The sequence below is a fragment of the Mirounga angustirostris genome, unplaced genomic scaffold (genome assembly GCF_029215605.1).
Source record: "Mirounga angustirostris isolate CCGP_5_RB_7025 unplaced genomic scaffold, mMirAng1.0.hap1 SCAF_8, whole genome shotgun sequence".
NCBI lineage: Eukaryota > Metazoa > Chordata > Mammalia > Carnivora > Phocidae > Mirounga > Mirounga angustirostris.
Genome location: NW_026991716.1, coordinates 21,515,001 through 21,537,295, shown reverse-complemented (window position 1 = coordinate 21,537,295; position 22,295 = coordinate 21,515,001). Strand labels below are relative to the sequence as shown.

At 50.9% G+C, this 22,295-nt stretch overlaps 1 protein-coding gene across 1 annotated transcript; it reads right to left on the bottom strand.

Annotated features, from left to right (window-relative positions):
* Positions 1 to 8,346: 8,346 nt before the first annotated feature.
* Positions 8,347 to 17,416, bottom strand: NRN1 (neuritin 1). The gene is made up of 3 exons (XM_045866420.3): positions 17,130 to 17,416; positions 12,858 to 13,002; positions 8,347 to 9,543 (listed from the first exon to the last, which is right to left on the bottom strand). The coding sequence occupies exons 1-3, from the start codon at positions 17,182 to 17,184 to the stop codon at positions 9,315 to 9,317; spliced, it is 429 nt and encodes a 142-aa protein (XP_045722376.1). The 5' UTR covers positions 17,185 to 17,416; the 3' UTR covers positions 8,347 to 9,314.
* Between the last annotated feature and the right edge of the window lie 4,879 nt (positions 17,417 to 22,295).

Here is a 22,295-nt window from a genome sequence, read left to right as displayed (position 1 = left end):
TCTTTCAGGCTACAAGAGCTCTGAGTGTATTTGTGAGCTGAGGGGATAGAACACTTGGAAAATGAAACACAAGATAGCAAAGACAATTTAGTAGATAAGAGGCAAGATCCAAGAGTAAATCAGAGGGAATAAGGTCAAGGTCCCAAGTGCTGTGCTTGCGCGTGCGTGTGTGTGTGTGTGTATCTAAGGGAGAATATCTATGAGATAGAGAATATATGAAATAGAGAGTATGTAATGATGAGTATCTATGTAAGTGGGTATGCATGAATACATTTTGCATTTGAATATATAGCAACTCCTGAAAATAAAGATTTGGGCAAAGCCATTTTCCCCTGCTAACTATAAAAGTATCAAGGGCTATTCAGAAAGAGGAAAAAATATACAACACATCCTATAAACAAAGCAATTGAGGAAATGCAGTTTGCCTCCCCACCCCCGACCTTCCCAATCCTTTCAGAAGAGGAGAAAACAGTGCCAGACGAAAGTTTTTGGTTTTGGTTTTGATGGATGTGCCTCCCACACGCCCTGATGTTCTTCATCCCCTTCAAAGTTGCCTCTTTTGAAGAATTTGTGTTTGGCCAGAGTTAAATGAACCACTTTGCTTGGGAGTTTTCTCCCTAAGGGATAGCACCACTCCACATGTTTCAGGCAAAAGCCTGAGGAGGTGACCAGAGACCTTTGAGAGTCCCAGAGACATTCTTCACAGTGACTCGCCAATGATCAGCAGACCCCTCTGAGCCGATGGAAAGATGGGCGCGGGACCACGCTCAGGAATCAGCGCAGCTCCCTCCCTGAGTCAGGCTGAAGCTAATTATCCCTGCCTGCCCCCACCTGCTAGCTTGCTTGCTTGGTCTTGCTTCTGTCTTAATCAGGAAGAGACTCCTACCGTGGTGTCTTAATGTAAACAAAGCAATTTGTGACTTGATTAACCCAGATGGACAAGTGTGTCCTTTTCTCCCATCTCGTCTTTACTGAGTTTGGATGATGAAAGGAGTTTCTCTCCTTGTGGAAGGCAGTGCCCACCTTCGGTAGATCCGGCTTTGCTTTTTCTCTTACCACCTCCCTTCCTCTAACACCTATAGCAAGGGATTCGTTTCAGGCATTCCATGGAGACTGGACCCACTTCCTTCTGGGCTCTCTCTGTTTGCGTAATGAACAGAATCAGAAATGCCACCACCATTAAAAATCAATCTAACACACAATTTGTCCAGGTGATAAGGTTTGTAGTTAATATTAGCTGCTGTGATTTATCAGGAGAACAACTACCTGGTGATATATTTAATGAATGTACCACCAAACCATCTATCAATGTGACAGTGAATCTTTCATATCTGAGCAGGCCTGTGACTGGTACCGAATCAAGAAACTCATCTGCACGTCTATGAAATTACTGGAAGACAAGGAAGCAAATAGGAGGCTCTGGCAGCTAAAAGGGGCACGGAAAGGGGGAGAAAATAATGAAAAATATTTTATACCAACGCATTAGAAAACATCAATATCGTTTTTTGTTTGCCCTTTGAAATTTATTCCCTAACATCTTCTTTCTCTCACATATTGTTGCCTTGGGCTGAATTGAAGCTGCTATTCCCCTTCCCCCACCCCCACACTGAAAACCCCACCCAAAGAAGGGCCCTGAGCAGACCCCAACAGACATACATCCTGAACACCCAGCGTCTCTGGATATGGGTAAATGTATCAGCTAAATCAGCACAGTGCAAATTAGGACTTGCATTATTTCTCTATTTGCAACTATAACAAATTACCACAAACCCAGTGGCCTCAACTATGCAAATTTATTTTCTCACAGTTAGTTCTTTAGGTCAGAAGTCTGACACGGTTTCACTGGGCTAAAATCACTGGGCTGCATCCCTTTCTGGAGAGCCTAGGGAAGAATTATTTCCTTGCCTCTTCCAACTTCTAGAGACTGCCGGAATCCCTCAGCTTTTGGGCCCCTTCTTCCATCAAAGCCAACAATGGTGAGTCCAGTCCTCCCCACATCCCCTTACTCTGACCTCTCCTGCTTCTCTCTTCCACTTTTAAGGATCCCTGTGATTACATTGGGCCCCCCCGAGGGATCCGGGATAATCTCCCTAGGTTATTAAAGTTAGCGCATTAGCCGCCTACTTACACCTGCAGCCTTACTTCCCCTTTGCCATTGAGTAACATATGCGCAGTTTCCAGGGATCAGGGCACAGCACCTTCAGGAGGTTATTCTATCACAGGACTTGAGTTTTGTGGTGGTTGTTTTTTTAACTGGTGATATTTCTCTTTCAGCTCAAAATAGTAACAGATAAGAAAAGTCAAGTCTTAAAATAGGTTTCTGAAACAGATTACTACTCAAATTTTCAGGCGGCCTCTTATGACCTGCTGATTTGGGCAAGTTCCTAACCTCTTTTCTAAGCCTCTGTTTCTCCTCTGTAAAATGGGGATGACATGATCTCCTATAGAAATGAATGCAGGAAATGGGATACTTTTCGCAAAGCTTTAGCGTAATGCCTAGCATGTACTAAGTGCTCCATAAAAGTAGATTATTGGTTTTAAATTTAGGCCGGGATGCAGGCAGAGAAGTGACAGCATATAAGTAGGTGTACACAGAATCCCTACTGATGGTTCAGTCCTCCCTGCTTGCTCTGAGTTGGTCCCATCTGTAGAATCCTCACCATCTCACTGGGCAAGGAAAAGTTCAGCTGTCATCTTTGCTGCCCCACCTGGGGGCTGCAATTTTCTTTTCCTCTGCTACTTTTTTTCCTTCTCTCACCTTCCACTGCAGACAGGCCAGGGGGTCAAAGACTTGATACTGACCCAAAGAGCTGGTTTGGCTGTGAGAATAGCTCCTAATGGAAGTAGCAGGAGCGGGGTGGGGGGTGTATGTGTGTGGGGGGATGGGACCAACAGATGAGCCCCACCTCTGCCTGCCCACAATCACTCACTGAACCTGCCCCTGCAGTACCTATGTCCTTAGCTCCCGAGGCTTGTGGACTGGATTAGCCTGAGAGAATCAGAATTTTCCAGGACTAATTACACCTGACTTTGCATGAAAGTCCCTACTTTCAGGGCTATGTGGCTGCCTAGGGGAGGAGGACTCAAAGTCTAGCTGTCTTCCTGGACAGAGCTCTGGTGGCTATCAGGGCCCTAAAGGGGCCCAGACAACCCAACGTGAATGCTCAGAAAGGCTGGCCTTCCAGAAAGCTACCAGGTTACCCACTGGGCTGACAAACTGAAAGTCTTAACATACAGTGCTGATGATGATGCTGGGAAACGGGCACTCTATATACTTCGGGAAAATAATACAGCAGCATTTTTCCCAATTAAAAGCATATATACATTTTAAAAATAAAAAATAAACACACATACATATATTTCTGGCCAGCAATCCAACTTTGGCAGAATCTATTCTATTGAAGAAACAAAAATACTGATACATACGGTTGTTTGAACAAGAATACTTATTATAACAATATTTGTAGGGCAACAAAAAACTGGGAAACCTAAATGTCTATCAATGGGTAGAGAATTAAATAAATTGTAGTATGGCCATCTGAGAAATATTGTGTAACTATTTAAAAGGAGTTATTTGTTTAGTTATTGATCTGAAAGGATTTGGTACAAAAGAAACATATATCATAATTTTGTTAAGATAAAAAAAAAACTTGGGGCACCTGGGTGGTTCAGTCTGACTCTTGATTTTGGCTCAGGTCATGATCTCAGGGTCCTGAGATTGAGCCCCACATCAGGCTCTGTGCTGAGCTCGGAGCCTGCTGAAGATTCTCTCTCCCTGGGACACCTGGGTGGCTCAGTCAGTTAAGCATCTGCTGTCTGCCTATGGCTGGGGTCATGATCCCCGTCCAGGATCATGCCCCGCATCGGGCTCCCTGCTCAGTGGGGTGTCTGCTTCTCCCTCTGCCCCTCACCCCACTTTCATGCTCGCTCTCTCAAATAAATAAATAAAATCTTTAAAAAAAAAAGATTATCTGCCCCTCCTCACTGGCGCTTGTGCGTGCTCTTTCTCTCTCAAAGAAAGAAAGAAAGAAAGAAAGAAAGAAAGAAAGAAAGAAAGAAAAAAACTTCTCTACCCTGTGAATGGGTTCATGTCAATGTTTTCAGAGCATGGGGAAAAGTATCGAAGGATACATATCTGTCTATTAACAGGGCAGGATGGGTTACTTTGTTTTCCTTCTATGTATCAATGTATTGCTTTGATGGTGACATAAATACTTTATTTTTTCATTTGGGAAGAGGAATTTAATATAAATACTAATTTATAATAAGTGATTATAATATAAATAGCAGAGAGAAGAGAAAGAAGGGAAACTGTTGAGGAAGCTCCAAGGTAAATCTGGTCAGTTCTCAGAGAACCTAGGGATTCCATGGTGGGGGTTGGCAGGCAGTGAAAGCCAGTGCTGGAGGGGTGTGGGTGGAGGGTCTGAGGGCACAGTCGGTGTGGAGCAGCTGACTTAATTCAAGGAGCTTAACTAGAGCATCCTCTGAGAAGGCCAGAGTGGGGTGGAGCGCTAAGTAGCCTGCAGCAAGAGGAATTTAAGCTGCTAGACTATGAAGAAAAACTTCCCCAAAGTATTACGGGTCATAATGAGGCTTTCTACTAGGGGTTGTTTTGAAGAATTCAGCAAGACTTATCGGATTAAGCTGGTATAGAGACAGGAGAAAGCAAAAATAATACCTAACATTAGGTAAGAGGCATGAAGTTGGAAAACGTTTTACCTATGTTATCTCATCGGAAACAAAATGCAACCCAACGAGGTAGGTATGATTATCGCCATTTTACAGAGGAGGAAATGGGGGTTGAGTAACACCCCCCCCAAGATTATGCAGCTGGTAACAGGTCTTTTGGCTCTGAAGTCCTCACTCTAAAGGTCATGTCCTTCCAGGGTGAGAATCTGGATGGGAATGTTACCCTTCCTCTTCACTCCAGGGGGCTCAAGTGGGCAGGGCTGGGCAGGGTTTCTTTATTCCTGCTTTGGGGTTTGTGGCTGAGGTTCGGGGCGCCAACATCAAGGAAGGGTCACTGGGAGACACTCTTCTCCTTGGGAGAGGAGGGAACAAACTATAGCCTTACAAAGTTCCCTGATGCCCCACCGGCAGTGACTTGAGGGGGCAGGGCTTGCCAGGCGGAGAACCATGGGTCTTGCTCCAGCCATACAACTGGCATCCTCACGGCCCCGTCCCCACTTTATTTTCCCAGTAGGGGCAAGGGAGGAGGGAAGCAACGTTTTGGAGCGGTGAGACAAGTGGACCTTTTCTCTGGTCGCACGGGACCCGGCAGTAGACTGTTCCAGAGAGTGGATGCTTCCAGGACTGCTGGCGCCCAGCCTGGAGCTGCCGTGCACAGAACCTTGTGTGTGCAGGGGAGTGGGAGAGGGAGAGGGAGAGAACGTTTGGAGACCTTCCCAGAAGCAGCCCTGCCTGGATCTGGAGGAGTTTCAGGAAGGGGGGGAAGGGGTATAGGGGGAAAGGAGGAAAGAAGGAAAGGCTTCCTCTCCTCTCAGCCATCTGATTTCTCCAGGGACGCGCTCTGGAGTGTGGAGGGGGCTGGTGTTCTCGCCTGCCACGCACCTCCCTCAGGCCTGCCTAGCCCACAGGCTCGAGGCTCTGTGATGACTGTGGCACTACCCTTGAGGCTCCAGCTGGAGTGAAAGCATCTCTGGATCCACATAAAGAGAATCTGCACGGTGGTCCTTGTGCGCATTTGCTTCTCTGAGAGTCCTGAACGAAAATTAGTCCCAATTTCTTCTCTATCCTTCATGCCTCTGCAACTCTACCATCTCCAACTCGAAGTCTCTCCATCATCTCTGTCTGTGTTTAAGAAGTTCGCCTCCCTCTCTCCCCTCTGCTGACTCTATTTCTGGATGTTTTCCCCATCTTCCTCTGCATCCCCATTTTTCAAGTCTTCCTTCTCTTGCCGTCTCCTTGTTCCCTCTACTTCCCCTTCCCAAGGGCTCTGGAGCTGACCTCTCTGATATTTTCACGAGGATAACCAAATATTGCACTCAAGTGAACTTCTGTGTCTTGTATCTACTTGGGCAGGGAGTGGAGTGAAGGAGGGCGCTTCTGCAATCCCAACAAGTTCTCAGAGGCTCTCAGAGCCAGCGCCGGTGGGCCACATGGCAATGGGCCGTGCAAGAGCAAGGGAAGCTGCTGGGAGAGGTGGATGTTGGTATGGCCATTTCCTTGGTGCCCGAAACCCACTCGGTTCCCCACCCCCATCTGGGTGAGGGGTGTGCGCACCCTGGTTAATATCTCACTGAGCTGGGAACAGGGCTTACTGCGTTGCTGCTTAAAAACAACAACTAACATATGGAGATGTCATCATGATTAAACAGCAAATTATAGTCGAAGACGGCGCGATAATAATCTAAACAATCACCACAACAGGAAGAGATGTTCTCTGACGAGCCAGATGCCGCAGCCTGTGTTTCCGAGACTCGCGTTCCCAATCCTGGGGCTCCTCCCGAGCGCACGTGCTGGTGGTGCCGGCTTAGGACAGGGCAAAGGAGCCCCCAACACGGTGGGCACCAAGCTTTCTCGAGGCACCCCCAGGACGACCGGGGGCAGGGCGGAGTGGGGGCGTGGAAGGACGTGGCGGTGGAGCGCCCTCCCTCTGGGGAGGCAGTTGGGGCCGCAGGAGGACGGGGTTCCTTGAGAAGAACCTTGTTGGGAGAGCAAACGAGCCCGCGTTCCCAGTCCTCCCCGCCCCGTCGCCTCGGTCTCCTCCCTCAGCCTCGCCTCCTCCCAGATCTCGAAGGAGACAGATTTCCAGGTGGGAAACCCGCGCTGCTAGGGGAGGGGCATCCTCCGTGTGTCGCGGATGCCTCCCTCCCCCAAAGCCTGGGGAGAGCGATGCGTGCGTTTTCCTTCGGCTAGCAAGGGGCCCAGTTGTGTGCACCGGTTCGCCCCCAGGTTTCCTTGGGAGAGATACCGACAGGAGGCGGCGAGCTCTCCTGGCAAAAATGATAGAAGACCCTCCCTCTTTCCACTGTTCTCCTCCCCCTCATTAAATAGATTCGTATTTAAAACGGGCTCAGACATTTTAATTTGAATTCCAGGGATTGAGCTCGGGGTAGAATCATTCTACTTATACTTGGACCGAAAATAACCACTGAAACGAAATGATCAAAACCAAACGCTATTTTCCAAAACAACCAACGTTCCCTGTGGGTGACCACTCCGCGCAGGCAGGGAGGATCTCCTTTGCTTTTGGCTGAGAATAGGGGATCGACGGAGGAGGGGCTGGGTAGGGGGGTGGCGGGTGAAACTGTTCCCAGGAGTGGCCGGGCGCGGCGCGTGCGTGAACTGGCCGCGGTAATATATGCTGCCATTAAGAATCCGGGCAGCTTCCAGCGCTCGGGGCGCAGGGACGCATGTGTTGCTAGAATTCAATCCGTGGGGGGAATGCAGATTGGGCTGCGACCTACTGGGTTTGATTTATGAACTGTTACTCTAGCGATTGTTTACACATTGCATTTCAGAGCCCCAGCGTACCCTCCGGGCGGCGGCCCACTCGCTCCCCCGCGCGGGAACCCGCCGCAGCCTCCGGGGCCTCCCTCCACCAGTCCTCCAGCCCGCCCGCCTCCGGCAGCTCCCTCCCACCCTCACCTTCTCCTAGAAATCAGATTTCGATTTCCTTGAACCCAGAGACGTACGCTCGGGTCTCCCTCCCCCAGCCTGCTCCAGGTCCTGTGGCCTTGGACCCCGGTCTCCTCTGCTGGTGTTTACTCTCGAATGTTACTTCTCCGTAAGGCCATGCGGGGCCTATAAATAGGAGAGGTGGAAGCAGCTGACTGCCAGATCAATGGGGCCCCGTCTCCTCGCCATTTCAGCTGAGCTGTCTTATTAATTATGAAAGGATTCACCTGATCCCTGCCAGGGACCACAGTCTCTCCTTGGCCCCTCTGCTAGAGCCCTTAATGGCGGTTCGTTCGCAAGCGGCCTCCGGCCACCGCAGAGGAAGAGGCGAATCGTGGTTAGGACTCGGCCTGCACGGATCGTGGTTAGGGCTCCGACCGCCTGGGGCGGGGGCCGCAGGCTGGGCACCGGCCTTGGGTCTGCGTGTGTTTTCTCGCGAAACCCCAATTCCCCGAAACCTCACCTAGAAAAGATCTCTGCTTTTTATTTATTAAAAATACAACTTCCTCTTTCTTTTCTTTAAGTAAACAGAATTTCGGAAAAGTGGCAAAATGACCTAGTTGAAGAGGGCCTGCTTGAAGATGGTAGGTTATCAACTGGCTTGCGAACAGGTGCATGTATCCTGCGGCATCACTTGTCCCTACGGGTAACCCGGGCACTGGGGCAAGAAAGCAGGCTTGGGGCAGGAAACAAACGACACCCCCATTTCAAACAATAACTTTTATTTTATACTTCTCTATACTTTGTAGCAAATCTTTTTTTTTGCTGAATTTAATTTATAATAAACTTTTTAAATTACATCTCTCTCTTTTTTTTTAAAATCAAGGCTCTTTTATGTCAAAATCTTTTTTTAACTATATTTTAGATTAACATTTAACACCCCCCCCCCTTGTGATCTATACCGTTGGATATTCAGGTATTACAGTATGTGTAACAGCTAAAACAAGAGGGAAAATAAAGGCAGTGGACTTGGAAAGATGCATCGACAACAGCAGGTAAAGCTTAACCTCTCAGTGACTTTAGCAGCGATTCTTCTGGAAGCCTTTACCTAGACACCCGAGATTTCCTCAATCCCTTCCCTCTCTCCCTCCTATCCTTAAACCACAAAGCCAACAATCTGTCCTTTCACTTTCCTCGAGGAGAAATGTGCAGTGAAAATGATCAAAACAAGATACTGTGGAAGAAAGACGTGAGCGTGAGTTATTCACCATATGCTTTCCTCGTGGACATCTCTCTTGAATTCATTCCCCTGGCCTTCTCCTCTCCTCTCTTTCTTATTAGGAGGAGCCCATCATTTGTCATGTATTAACATGATTAATATAGTAGGTGGCCCAGGGCCGTTCCTGAGATTCTTGTGCCAAAAATAAAAATTAAAAATTAAAAAAAAATATGGGGTGGGTTTGCCGTTTTCTTATTTTTGTGTGAAGACCGACTAAAGCTGAGGTCCGATTTTGGCTGTGCTTGCTTGCTCACTGATCGGTAACGTTTGGCAAATGAAACACAAGAAATCAAACGAAATCAAAAGGAGAATCAGGATTTCCCACAATCCTATATGAGTGTTTTCAGCATCACAGAGAATCACAACGTCCCCAAAGAACGAATGGATCTTCCTCTCGATTTCCGGGAGCATGGAGTGAGTGTGGGTGGGCGCGCGGGGGGAGCCGGCCCCGCGCTCAGAAGGAAAGCCAAGTCGCTAAAGCTGCCGAGAGAGACACCAGGAGCACGGGGAGCGCCGGGAGCAGGGACCCCGCCGCCCCGTTGCCGCTGCCGCAGAGTTCGAATAAGCTGCCTTGGATGTTGAGGTTTTTGGATTCTTTTCTCAGTTTATCCCACATATCTTTCGCCCCTTCCTGGCAATCCGTAAGGGCTGTGACCGTGCAGCTGTGGAAATCCTCCCAGTATCTGGCGAGGAACAGAACAAAACGGAAGAAGCAGGTTGACTTTGAGCGCGGGGACGACCCGGGCCTGCACCCCTGCGCCTCCCCCGCCTCGCGGCCTTCGCAAACCGCTCCCGCAGCCACCCCAGCTCCTCTCCACCCGCCTGGCGCCGGGGTCCAGCTAGGCTGGTCCTCGCCAGACCTCGGCCCACCCTGGAAGCCGTCGTCCGAGGGCAGAGGCCGCCCCCTGCGGCGTCTGGTTTCTCTTTCCCGCTCCCGGGCGGGGACCCGGCAGCCGGGAGCCGGGCCGCACCCGCTGCGGGGCGCTGGCACCTCGGCCTGCGCAAACAGATTGCTCGTCCTCCTCGGGGAAAGCTAGGAAAACAGTGCTAAGCCTTGCAAGCTGCCGCCCATTAATGCCTCTTAGCTTGCAAGATGGGTTACTTGCTCAGAGCACGGCCCTCCCCTCTTGGCTTCTCACTTTCTCCTCCCCCTCGTCCCTTCTGTGTCCCCCCCCCTCCTCTCTGCGGTACTCTCTCGCCTTCGCCCGCACTCTCCCTCCGCCCTTCCTTTTGTTTCCCGTTCTCCGATTTTCCCATCCTTTCCTCTTCCCTTCTTTGTCTTCCTCCTTTTCCCTCCCCTCGGTTTTCCTCTGTTCGGTTCCTCACTTCCTCTTCCTCCTCCTCTCCCCCTCCTCTTCGGCCCTCCGTGGCCCCTGGCCTCGCTCTCCACGGTCCCCCCGGCTCAGATTCGGTCCGGAGACTCCTGCCTGCCTCTCTCCTCCCCGAGTTGGTGAGTGTCGGTGCCCTGGGCCCACCCAGCTCTGTAGCCACCTTCTGCTTTGCAAATCCCAGTGCTCTCGGCCCTGCGCGCTCGGTCCCTCCTCTTCTCCCCCTCCAGAGTCATTCGTGGACTTGGACCCCATGCAGCCTCCTCCCCACGGCCTTCCGGGTGTAGTGTGCAGCCCGCCAGGCCGGGACTCCGGTGCCACCGCGGTGCCCACCGCTGCCAGCCTTCCAGGGACTCCGCTCCTCGCCCTCGCTCCCCCGCCTCTTCACGGAGCCCCGCGCCTTCTTCCTCAGCCACTTCCTCCCCCTGGGCTCAGCTCGTAGCCCCGCCCCCCACAACCTTCAACCAACCTGTCCTTTTTTATTGTCCCCCTTTCTTCCGAAAACCCGAAATAGATCCCGAGACTAAATATAATTCCAACCCGTGATCGATTCCTGGGGCGCTGTCTCCTTTCGGTGCTGGGTCGATCTGCGCGTCTCGGTAACTCCGGGCTGGCTCCCACTTCACCCAAGGGCCTTTAGCGCCGGGTCACTAGCGACCGCCCTCCACGCAAGCTGGTTGTATTTTCTCCTATCTCTCCCTTCTGCTCGCTAGCCTGGACTGTAAGTACGTTGAAGGCAAGCACCATGTTTGATTTATCCTTGTTTCCACTCCCACCCCATCCTCTGGCTAATAGCAAAGATATAAATGCCTGTTGGATTGCCTTGAGCTCTGGCTGTTTTCTAACGACCTTTGTGAGTCTCTAATTTATGAGGACTGGGAAGCCTGGAGCAGAGGGCTTCCAGGTTCCTCAATTCATAATAAATAGCAAGATTTAGAGAAACTAAGAGGCGGAGGGACAGCTCTCTGCTCTCACTGCACCTCCCAAAGGATATCTAAATCTCTTCTTTCTTTATGCATGCCCAGATGGGGACAGGACCCTCCTGGAAGAGGAATATGGTGAAAAAGGACAGATATCCACACGGAACTGAGAGGTGATGGGCTTCAGCAGAATGTTGAGCAACCAGTACCATTAATGAAGTGGGAGCCCAGACCCAGCAGTGGCCTGCAGCCTCGGGGAGGGGGGGGGCGGGGTCCTCCTCACTTCTATCCTCCAGGACCAGGTCCTGCTAAAAAATTTTTAAAAACTTGGAATAACTGAATTCTGGCAAATAATAGAAGGTTTGGGAGCCGATCAATATCTAACCTTTTGTCAAGCTTCATATAGATACATTCTTACCTATCATCAGACATTTGGAATTAAAGTAGGTGGATATGCAACCCAGATCTAGCCTTTTGTCCCTTTTCTGATAGGAAGGTACCAGCTACCTACTGCTGTGGCTTTTGATGGACACCGGGGTATTTAGGAAAGTGTGTGGCAAAATTGACCCCCATTTAATTACTCATTATTTAAACAAATAAACACCCCCTCCCCAGGAATTAGGGAGAGAACAAGGACTTCACTGTATACAAAGGATGGTGCAGAATATGGTTTCATCAGCCTATGGGGAACAAGGAACACCTCTTGCCTTGGCTTTTTGGTAAGGGCCATTATTGGGTGAGTGGTGGGAGTTACAGCTCTTTGTGAAAAATAAAATGAAGTAAAATAAAAGAAGTCTGTGTGTGTGTGTGTGAGTGAGTGTGTGTTGCTAGAGGATGGAGGTACTTCTAAGGTCCGCAGCAACTAAAATGTCGCTGGTCTACTACCGTAGGGCTCTCTGCTAGTTACTTCCTTTGCTAGTGGGAGCAGTGCTTTTCAGCCAAGCGCTGGGGAAAGCCCCTGTACCTGGCCAGGAACTCCTTCCTAGCCCTTAGCTGCCATGGCCTAGGGATACCCAGTGAATGCAGAGGGGAAGGGGGGCGGGCAAAGGGGGTGGCTCTCCCAAACCTCTAATCTGCCACAAACTCAGCAGAGATGGTCAGTGGATGCCCAGGACATACTTTTCTTGGGCAAAATCATTGGCACAAAACAAAATATTCTTTCAGCTTCTCTCTTAGAAAGAGAAAGAGGGACCCGCGGTCCCTTGCCTACCCCTGAATGTTCTTGGTGTGTAGTGCAAGGGGGTTTTATCAGGGGAAATGGACAACAAGCCAGTGACTTTGACTTTTCCTTTATGCAAAGCTAGTATTTCCTAAAACGCTCCTCAAACCAAAACCAACTGTTCTTCGGAGAGTACACAGCAGTCCACTTATTCACGCAGGGAAAAAAAAAAAAAAAAAAAGAATGATGAAGACTGCCGTAAAGTAGAGCGAGGAACTGCTAGCAGTTCTCTCTGCCCCTCGCTCCTGGTTCCAGCGCCCTGAGTGCCGGCGCCTCTGTGGGTGTGGGTGAGGATGCACAGGACTGGACCTGGCTCCCGCGTGGGAGGATCCTCCTCTGCCCATCTCAGGCCACAGGATCCCCTTGGGCAGTGCAGACCCTGGCCGAGGCCTGAGGGCGTGAGTCCAAAGCCCAGCACGCACTGATTGGCGCTGGCGAGGAATTCAGAGCGTAGGCCCGCAGGCAAGCCCTCACCGACCTCAGCAGCGCCCCCCAGAACAGAAACCCAGCAGGCCAAAGAGGACACTTACGTGCACACGGTCTTGATGTTTGTCTTGTCGTCCAGGCCCTGCGGGTAATTGGCCATGCTGTCGCCCAGCTTGAGCAAACAGTCTGAAAAGCCCTTAAAGACCGCATCGCACTTGCCCGCTGCTCTCACGGCCTGCACCAGGTACGCTGCGGGGAGGAGGGGACACCGGTCAGCAGCGTCGCGACCCTGCCCTGCATCCCCGCGGCCCGCCAGCCCCGGACGCGACGCCCAGCCTCGCGGGGCGCCAATGTTAAAGGTGAAGGCAAGATGTGGCCCAAGAGGGACTGACCCGCCCCCAAATACAGACTTGTGCCGACCGTCTGCGTGTGAGCCGGTGCGGGAGGGGGAGGCGAGTCCATTCTTTTCCCGCAGCCCCCTCCCGCATCTCGCTCTGCATCTTTTTCTGTTTCCATCGCCCCCTCTTCTCACCTCCCCCGTCTCTTTTATTTCTCTCTTTCTCCTCACTCCCTCCTTCGTTTCCCAACACTTCCCCAGCAAGTCCGTGCTGGCTCTCGAAGTGCGATCTTGCATTTCTGAGGTGACAGAGGGGGTAACGACAGCAGAGTGCGGGGGCCAGGAAGCGGTGAGGAGGCGGGAAAGCGTGGGGCCACGCAGCTGAACCTCAGGCCATGTCGTGCGAGAAAGCCTCGGGCCAGCTCCCCATGCTTGGTTGGGTGCTCAGCAAACACTGCTGAATGACTAAATTAATAAAGTCTCCGGAAGCCAGCAGCAGCCATCAAAATGGATTGTTTCATTATAAAACTGATTGCCTACCGTGGAGTATGTGTTCCGAGTGCGATCCTCGCACGCAGCCTCCCCACCCCACTGGAGAAAGAGCAGCCTGGTGTCCGGAGACTGGGCGGGGGTGATGAGTGGTCGGGGCACTCAGGGCCGGGCAGAGTCACGGCTGTGTTGGCACGGGTGACCCCGGGTTACCTCCGCGGGGGCCAAATCCGTGAAACTCTGTCCGCGGCTCAGCGCCCCACACATCCCGAAAAACCAGCCACCAATCCGCCTGCAGCGGGTGGGACCTTTTCTCTCCAGGCCCCAACCTTGAAGGGCCCAGGTGGCCGTCGCCCTGGGCTCTAGGCCTCTAGCTCTGGGTTCCCTCCAGGGGGCGAGGCGGGGCGGGATAGCGGCCGGGACCAGGGGAGGAGGGGGAAGGGAGGTAACCCAAGAGGCACCAAAGTCCTCTCTCCTGGCCTCGGGCGGTCAAACCCCACGGCGCCGGACTGCCATTGCCAAGGCCATTTCTCTCCACCCCAAGGCCAACGAAACAGGCTAAACGTTCGCTGGCGTTCGGCCAAAAGCACGCGAGGGGACCAGGAGGGGCGCATGAGCCTTTGATCCGCGCGGTTGGGGCTAGGGGAGCAGAGGGAAGGGGCGAATCTTCTCAGAATGGAAATCGGCCTCCAGTACCCGCGACCCAGAGCGCTGGCTCCTTCCTGGGCGGTGTTCTGGCCTCCAGGGCTTGTATGTGAATGTCTCCAAAGAGGACCATACACCTCGCTGCCCCCACCACCCCCAGCCGCTGGTCCCCGAGAGCCGGGCCAGACGCAGACAAGAGGGAAGGTGACCGAACCTGCAGCAGCCTCCGAGAGCTCCCCGTTTGCAAATTGCTGCAGGAAGAGCGAGGCGGGCCTTGCGCTTTCTAATCCGGAACGGGAAGCGCCGGGGAAGGGACTAAGGTTAACTTCGACCTCGGCTCGGGCAGATTCGTAAACCTTCATGAATCTCCCCTCCCCCCATCCCCGAGAAATATTAAAAGCCCTTGCGACTGCCGTATCAAAAAGAACACTGAGGTAGAAAAAACGAATCTTTGTTCTACTAGAATGCGGTCACAATGAAATGAACCCTACACATCCTCCTCCATAATGCATGCCACAAATGCAGCTTCGCAGCTCCAAAACGAAGTAAAATACAGTCCCTCTTCCCCTCCCCCACCCAGCTCCCCGTCTCTCCTTACCCTTTACCCCCACCCCCAAAACTCAGTGGCGAAGAAGTAGTCCCTAAGACGCACTGACAATATTTTAAAGGGGGAAAAGGGGGAATTGGGGCTCGCCGGGGGCGGGAAGCGCTCCTGTCACGTTATCTTTGCGGGCGCTGCTGGAGGAGAAGACCCTCCACACCGCGCATGTGTGAGTGAATGCGTGTGTAAAATAAGAAGCCGTGAAAATTTCTGAGTTTTTTTTTTTTTTTTGCAACTATAACTGCTTCGTCCCTAGTTCGCTGTGGGAGGACCGGAGCTTGCGCGCGGGACGTGTTTTGAAGCTCATGCATCCGAGCAGGTCACAGCCCGTGCGACCCTCGCTGTCCTTCCTGAACCCGGCTTCAGCGAGGCTCGGGCGGGCGACCTGGGCTCCTTCCCTCTCCTCTCCGGTGTCCGCGTCTTGTGCCTTTTCCATCCGTTCATTCATTCGTTCGACCTCTCATTCATTTCAAACTTCCTCCCGCGTGTCTTCATTTGCGTTCACCACCCTCTCCATCCTCGTCCTTTCCCAACCCCCACTTTTGTTGCCAAATGTCAATGATTTGGGACAGCTCCCAGCCATGAATTAAAGATTGAGGCTCTGGTGCGGGAAAGGGCAGACATTCGGGAACAAACATGCTCAATTTCAATTCCACAACCAACAAATGGTCATTTTCCGGTCGAGGTTAATGTGTTCCAAGCTATCCCGCATGCACAATCTCTCTCTCTGGTTTTAAAACCCCTCCAAAGTAAGGTTATTTCCCTCCAGGAAAACAGAGCCCCAGACCTGCTCCACTTAAAATCCCTATATCAAAAATAAATGCTGTCTCTTGCTCTCTAAAAATTTGCAGGCTAGTTGCAAAATGCCACATTCACTTCCCACATTTAAGGGATTTGCTGCAATTATTAATTTTATTGAATCTCTTTTCCCTAATGTCAAAGATTCAAAAGAACCAAACTCAAAATATCAAGTCATTTCTTAGAATTAAAGGAAAACGCCAACATCCTGCACAGTCTAAAATCCCCGTAATGTTCATGCAAAAAAAATCACATACACAAAATCATGTCAAATGCATAAAAAAAAAAAAACCCAACACTGCAAAGAATCCATTTTAATGTACAGATAACTCCAAACCCTATTTCTTCCACATTTCTCATGGAGAAAAATATTATGCATTTTCTCCTGCCCCATTCCCTAAAGCATCCTCCTATCCAAATACTGCAAGGGGTTGTCTGTAAAGAATGCTACAACCTGATATGATAGGAGGCAACAATTCCCTCGGTCTCCAGAAAACCCTTTTGAAGAGTTTCTATTTTTTCTCTTGTCCATTCTATTAATAATCTACTTCACTTTCACTTTTAGGTCAGGTTAATTAATGCTCCAACCTGCATCGAAGAAGTGGGGTTTCTAGTGCTGCCTTTCATCACGTCTTCCTCATTCTGTAAGGAAAAACGTGAACTTTTAAAAGCCCCAAAACAGTGTAACTAGGACTCAACATTCCTTAACATAAAATGGGGACTAAATAAATCCATCATAATTAACCCCAAACAAACAAAAATAACAAACCCTGGACGTGACATATTGCAAACACTTCTTAACCCTTTCCTATATAAATAATTCGGATGCCTATGTGGAAAGGAACAGGCATATATAGAAAATTATATCCACGTATATCTGGCTGAATTCAACCTCCTCAATGATAAGCATATTTAAATATGTACTCTGGGGTTCCCTATCATTCTCAATTTGCACCCCAGCCGGGTCTGCGGTGCCCGGTGCAAACGCTGCAGCTAGGATATGGGGGGGTAGGGAGCGGGAGAATGACAAAGTTCTAAATGCAGCAGTCTGAGCCCCGAAATATCTTTGCTTTCTGCACATAAACTTTCCATTCTAGCTGCCTAGCCATCTTGTTCCTGCATTCACCTTTCGACCCTTCAAAATAATACCTTGCCATATCGCAGGGGTCAATGCATTGCCCCAGAACGCAGAAAACCTGGTCTAACCCGAGAAAGGGAAGCAAAAATGGACGTGCGCTTTGGGGGGAAAAGGGAGGGGGGGGGAAAGCCCCCTCCTGAAAACGGCCAGCTGCATACATTTCCTGGCGAACGTTTGGAGTCTCTTTTTTTAAGAAAAACCAACTCGGGACGCGCGAGTCCCTAGGAGCCGATGCCCCCACCATTGGGGGTTTGCCGGCTTCTCTGTACCCCCCCGGCAGCCGCGGGCCAGTCGGTCCCCCTCGGCGCCGCGGGCCGGGCCGGCTACCGCCTGCCACCATCCGCAAGCCCGGCCCGGCGGCCACTTACCTATTTGCACCGCGAGGATCAGTGAAATATATCTGCCGTTCAACTTAAGTCCCATCCTACGTTTAGTCAAACCATTTGCGACCGCAGACCTTTAAATAGTTAGTTTAGAGAACGCGGGGGAAAGCTGAAAAATAGGCATTGCCAACAAGTTCCAAGAGCGACGGAGACTTTATGCACGGGGAAGGCAGAGGGAGGAGAGAAAGAGAGGGAGCGAGGAAGAGAGAGAGAGAAAGAGAGAGAGAGAGAGGCTGAGAGAGAGAGAGAGGGGGGAAGAGCTGGGAATGGTTCACTCCATTAGGAGGGGGCGGAGGAAGTACAGCCTCACGCCCACGAGCAGGCCTGACGTGGGGGATGACACGGAATGATTTTTTTTTTTTTTAAATAAAGACACCTTGGTAGAGAATCGCCATTTATAGTCATCAGAAGCTGGAATTAATCAGATATCTCCAATTAATGTGCGATTCAAACGAATTCTCGCCTCCCGGAGGTGACCACTTGCCCGTCCCCGCGGCCACCCCCGCCTTCTCGCTGTTCCCGGGGTCCCCGAACCCCGCCTCCTCCCTGCGCGGAGCAGGGGCTCCCTCTCCCCTCCCCGCCTGGAGCCGGGGAGTCCTGGCGCGCCCACTCGGTTGTTTCAACTTACTCCCCCCTCCTCCATCAGCTCAACAGAGAATCCAGCCCCCTATCCCTACGTTGCTGTGGGGTTTAAACGAGCAAGAACGGGAGAGGGAAAACAGCTAAAGCAGCTCTATTAATTCGACATCCCCACTCAGCCTCCTGCCCCCTGCACTTGCCTACCCTCTTTCTCTCCAACCCAGCAGCTGAGCTCTGGGCGCAGCCTAGAGCGCGTGAGCACACACTCACGCACACACTCGCGCACGCCCGCAAGCCGAGCCCCCCCGTGCCCTCCTGCTCACACTGCACGGGAGCGCGCGCACACGCCCAGGCCCGGGGGTTTGGTCCGCACAGGTGGGGCCCTTGAAATATACACGGTGTGCCCTCTGTGAATTTCACCACTTCGGATGCCCCAGCCGGCGTGAGGCCGATTCACGAGACACAGCAACACCTGTTTGGGGGGACAGGAGAGCACGGAGAAACGAGCCCCTGAAAAGATGATTTTCGGATACTAGAGATTTACTAACTCTCAAAGCTTTAGGAAATTTCCTAGGCCATTGATAGTATGCGGGACTCTTTCTGATCCTGATGCGCCTCTTGGGGTTATTTGTTGAGCCACACACACGTACACACACGCACACACGTACATCACGTACGCACACGCACACCCGCATCCACATACACCTGCACTGTCTTTTGATGCTCAGGCACAAACCCGGTGTAGACGCAGCCTACTCTGCAACGGAGTGCTTCTGCAGCTGCGTCTGTGCTCGGTGCAAGGTGCTAACGACGACAGCTTGAGTTAAGAATAAAAAACAAAACAGGGCTCTTTCCTTTCTAAAGGCCCCTAGGCTTTGGTTTCTTTCCTTTCTGCACGAAAAGATGACTAAATCCCAGTTTTTTAAAATCAAAAGCTACAGAAGGCATCGGCCAACTTTAAGTCCCTGAAGAGAGAAAACAAAAAACAAAAAAAAGGAAAAGAAAACAACCCCCCAAATCTTCCAAAAATAAACGAGAAAACATCGAGATATTAAATAGGCAGTAGAAATGAAAACGGATAAAGGAGATAATCGAATCGGATTTACTTCTTCAGGCAGCGTGCCATCTGCGCTCCCATCTCCAGGGTCCCCACACTCTCTCAGACATTTGGAGATTCAAAGTCAGAGAAAGGGGCAAAAAAAGAGGAGTGGGACATGCTGTGGAGAGTGAGGGGCTGAAGGGGAGTGCGGGGTACTGACTGCAGCACTTTGTGACGTGGAGCCTCTGCACAGGGCGGCCGCTTCCCCGCGTCCCGCGGGAGCCGCAGACTCCGAGGTGGGGGCACTGGCCCAGGCCCCGGGGGCGGAGCCACGTAGCTCCACCCCTGGTGACGTCACCAGGCCGGCGGATTGGGTGACTGGGGGGCCCGCCTTTCCAGCGTCCAGGCGCTCTGTGGCAGCCCGGGTGTTTCCTTTCCGAGTGCTCAGAGGCTCCGGGAAGGGCCGAAGGCACAGGCGGGCAGGGGGCGGGGCGGGGGCCGGTGGCGAGAGGGGGGTGTCCCTCGTACCCGCCCCCGAAGCCCTCCAATGGCAAGGCGGGAGGTTGGTCCGAGGGGCGGGGTCTCAAGGGAGTGCAGCAGGCCCCGCCCCCAGCTCCGCCCCTCCCCTCGGGGTCCCGCGCGTTCCGCTTGCCCAGTCTCCTGCCCTCCGGCCCGCCGGGAGCTGCGGCGTTGGCGTCTCTCTCAGACTTTTGCGGAAACCCAGCTAGGGGCGGCTTAAGATTTTTGCCCTTAACCTCCTTGCCTTCCTCCTGCTCACCCACGAACCCCGGATCTTCCAAAACCTCGCTTTCTGAGGATGCCTTGGGGTTTCCCCCGTCCCATCCGCTGTCATCCTGAACTTGGGGCGTTGGGGGTGTGGGAGGAGGCTGCGCCAAAGGGCTAAATAAAGCAGAGTGAAGCGGGGTGCGGGCTAGCGGCCGCCCGCCGACCCGCGCGCGTGCGCACAGCCGCCCGCGTTGGGGCTCCCGGGCCAGTCCTCGGTGGGCGCCACCCCAGGAACCCCCGTTGGCCTTTCCCTCTTCACTTTCCTCCCCTGGCGTCCCAGCCTCCCTCGTTGGCGTGGGTCGTTTTGAAAGCGAAGAAGTGAGAGAGCAGAGTTAGTACTACACACAAGGTGGAAGGCAGATGCTAACGGCGTTTTTTTTTTGTTGTTTTGTTTTGCTTTTAAAATTCTTTTAAATTTACAGGTAGTTCTGCAGTTAGGGCTCCCTGCGAGGTTGGTTCTTTCTAGTTCCTTAATTAAAGGGTAATGAAATCCATGGTTGCCAACGCACGCTATTTGGGAAAGTTGGGGGCAATATCTATGGTTGAAAGTGGCATTGGACAGTATTTCCTCCTTTTTTTCTTTAATTCGAAAAGTCCACCCCACATATTTGAGGTGAGAGAGCAGTGAGCGAGATGGGGAAGCCCAGGTCCTGGGCCTCGTGTTGTCAGTATTGGCATGACCGTGATTGGTACCCACGCTTCTCTGGGGTCAGTTTCCTGACTTGAAAAAACGGAGATGGGACTGTGACGTGATCTCCAGACGGTTTTCACCTTTGACATTTTGTGAACTGGAGGTTTTCGAGAATACCGTCGATGGGGTTGGGAGTGGGGATGTGAAACCCGAAGAATAAAGTCCATACAAGGGTGCTTGTTGTGGGCCAACTTTCTGCAAAGGGCATATTTCCTTTGGATAAGCAATTTCGCTTAAAGCTAAAGAAACATACAGTTAAGGATAGGGGGGGAAAGCCCTTGGTGCTGTTCCGGTCTGCATATCAAATTGAGCCAAAGGTACCCGTGAAAATAGGTCTGCATAATTAGGACATAAAGATGCAAAACTTTTTATCCCTAAAACTGCCAGAAAGAGACCATGTCTAATTTTAAGCCTGGTTGGCATCAACTTCCTTCCTCAGTTCAGGTTTGCTGCCACCCCAGTCTCAGCAAGTGGGCATGCATATGTTCCCCCCCCTCCCCCCGCCCCCCAACACACACACCCGTGAGCACCTGGATGGGCCAGACCCTAGCTCCCTGTTCTGGCATTAGCAACAGGGCAAAGCGTTGAGCCAGTCCATTCCCCAGCTCTCTCCACCAGTCCATCATAAGTGGATTTTCCAGAAGCTGCATTTCAAAAAACATCCCTTGGAAATGATCTGCAAAAGCAGCTGTCAGAGCCCCTAGAAAATTCTACCTCTGTCTTTTTGGTCAGAAAAAAATCCACTGCTATATTAAAATGGATTGGTCTAGCAATATATCTCATAAATTTAGTCTGTCATTTTTTTTATATCTTTGTTAAAAAGAAAACCACAGACCTAAGGTGGAGTCACTAACCCCCAGGACAGCAAACCAAGACTTAATTGCAATTTCAACCTCTCTAGGAGTGGAATTTTAAGCAAATCAATCTGGAATTTTCTGGTCAGCACCAATTAGGTAACCTGTCACTTGGGCCCTCTCCAACCTTTCACCCCTGCACTACACACCACCAAAGGCAGATGAGATAATCTGCAGGATAAGACCTTCTATCTTTCCCCCTGAAGGGAAAGAGACTTTTCCGGAAGCAATTCTTTCTTTCTTTTGCTAATAACTTCTTGCCCCAACCTCCTTCCTATAAAAATCTTCAATTTTATACAACTCCTCAGAGCATCTCTCAGTTTGCCAGATGGGATGCTACCTGGTTCATGAATTGCTTAATTAAAGCCAATTAGATGTTCAAATTTATTGAGTTGAATTTTGTTTTTTAACACCTTCAACTAAAACCTGTGATCAAAATATGAATGTATATAGCTCCTTTATTTAGAATGAGAACAACTATACCATATTTAAGTGACCATATAAATTAAGAGGGGAATGAATTTTTTGTAGGGACATGTTGGTAGGGGTCCCGATAAAAATCCATTTTGGGAGGTTTGGCTCTCTCTTGGCATCTGCTACTTGGTAAGGTGATTTTTCACTCTTTAATCACTGCTTCAAAATTAGTTTAAACTTCTGGGCTTTACATATATGGCTGACTGAGAAAGGATTTATGGAGAAATTTGGATTCTGGAAGCAAATACTATGTTTGCAGTATATCGATGTGATTAGTTTTCTATTTAAAACGAAGCATTTTGTTAAAAATTAACATTGTTATTGAGAAATATACACACAGAACAATGCACAAAACTAAGGTGCCCAGCCATTGATTTATCACCCAGTGAACATTTATGTGGTTCACACTCACATTGAAACAGTCTGAGCAGACATGCCAACTAAAAGAAACCTTTATTGGTGGGCGCCTGGGTGGCTCAGTTGGTTAAGCGACTGCCTTCGGCTCAGGTCATGATCCTGGAGTCCCTGGATCGAGTCCCGCATCGGGCTCCCTGCTCGGCAGGGAGCCTGCCTCTGCCTCTGACCCTCCCGCCTCTCATGTGCTCTCTCTCTCTCATTCTCTCTGTCTCAAATAAATAAATAAAATCTTTAAAAAATAAATAAATAAATAAAAGAAACCTTTATTGCTAGATAAGATCCTAAACTGAAAAGGCCAGAGAATTGTTGGA

What these genes read in the sequence shown, in the direction of transcription:
- NRN1 (XM_045866420.3), bottom strand. Translation starts at nt 17,184, where the DNA reads ATGGGACTTAAGTTGAACGGCAGATATATTTCACTGATCCTCGCGGTG. An exon ending in GATCCTCGCGGTGCAAATAG is followed by an intron (nt 13,003 to 17,129) that starts GTAAGTGGCCGC and finishes TCCTCCCCGCAG; the next exon opens with CGTACCTGGTGCAGGCCGTG. An exon ending in AACATCAAGACCGTGTGCAC is followed by an intron (nt 9,544 to 12,857) that starts GTAAGTGTCCTC and finishes GTTCCTCGCCAG; the next exon opens with ATACTGGGAGGATTTCCACA.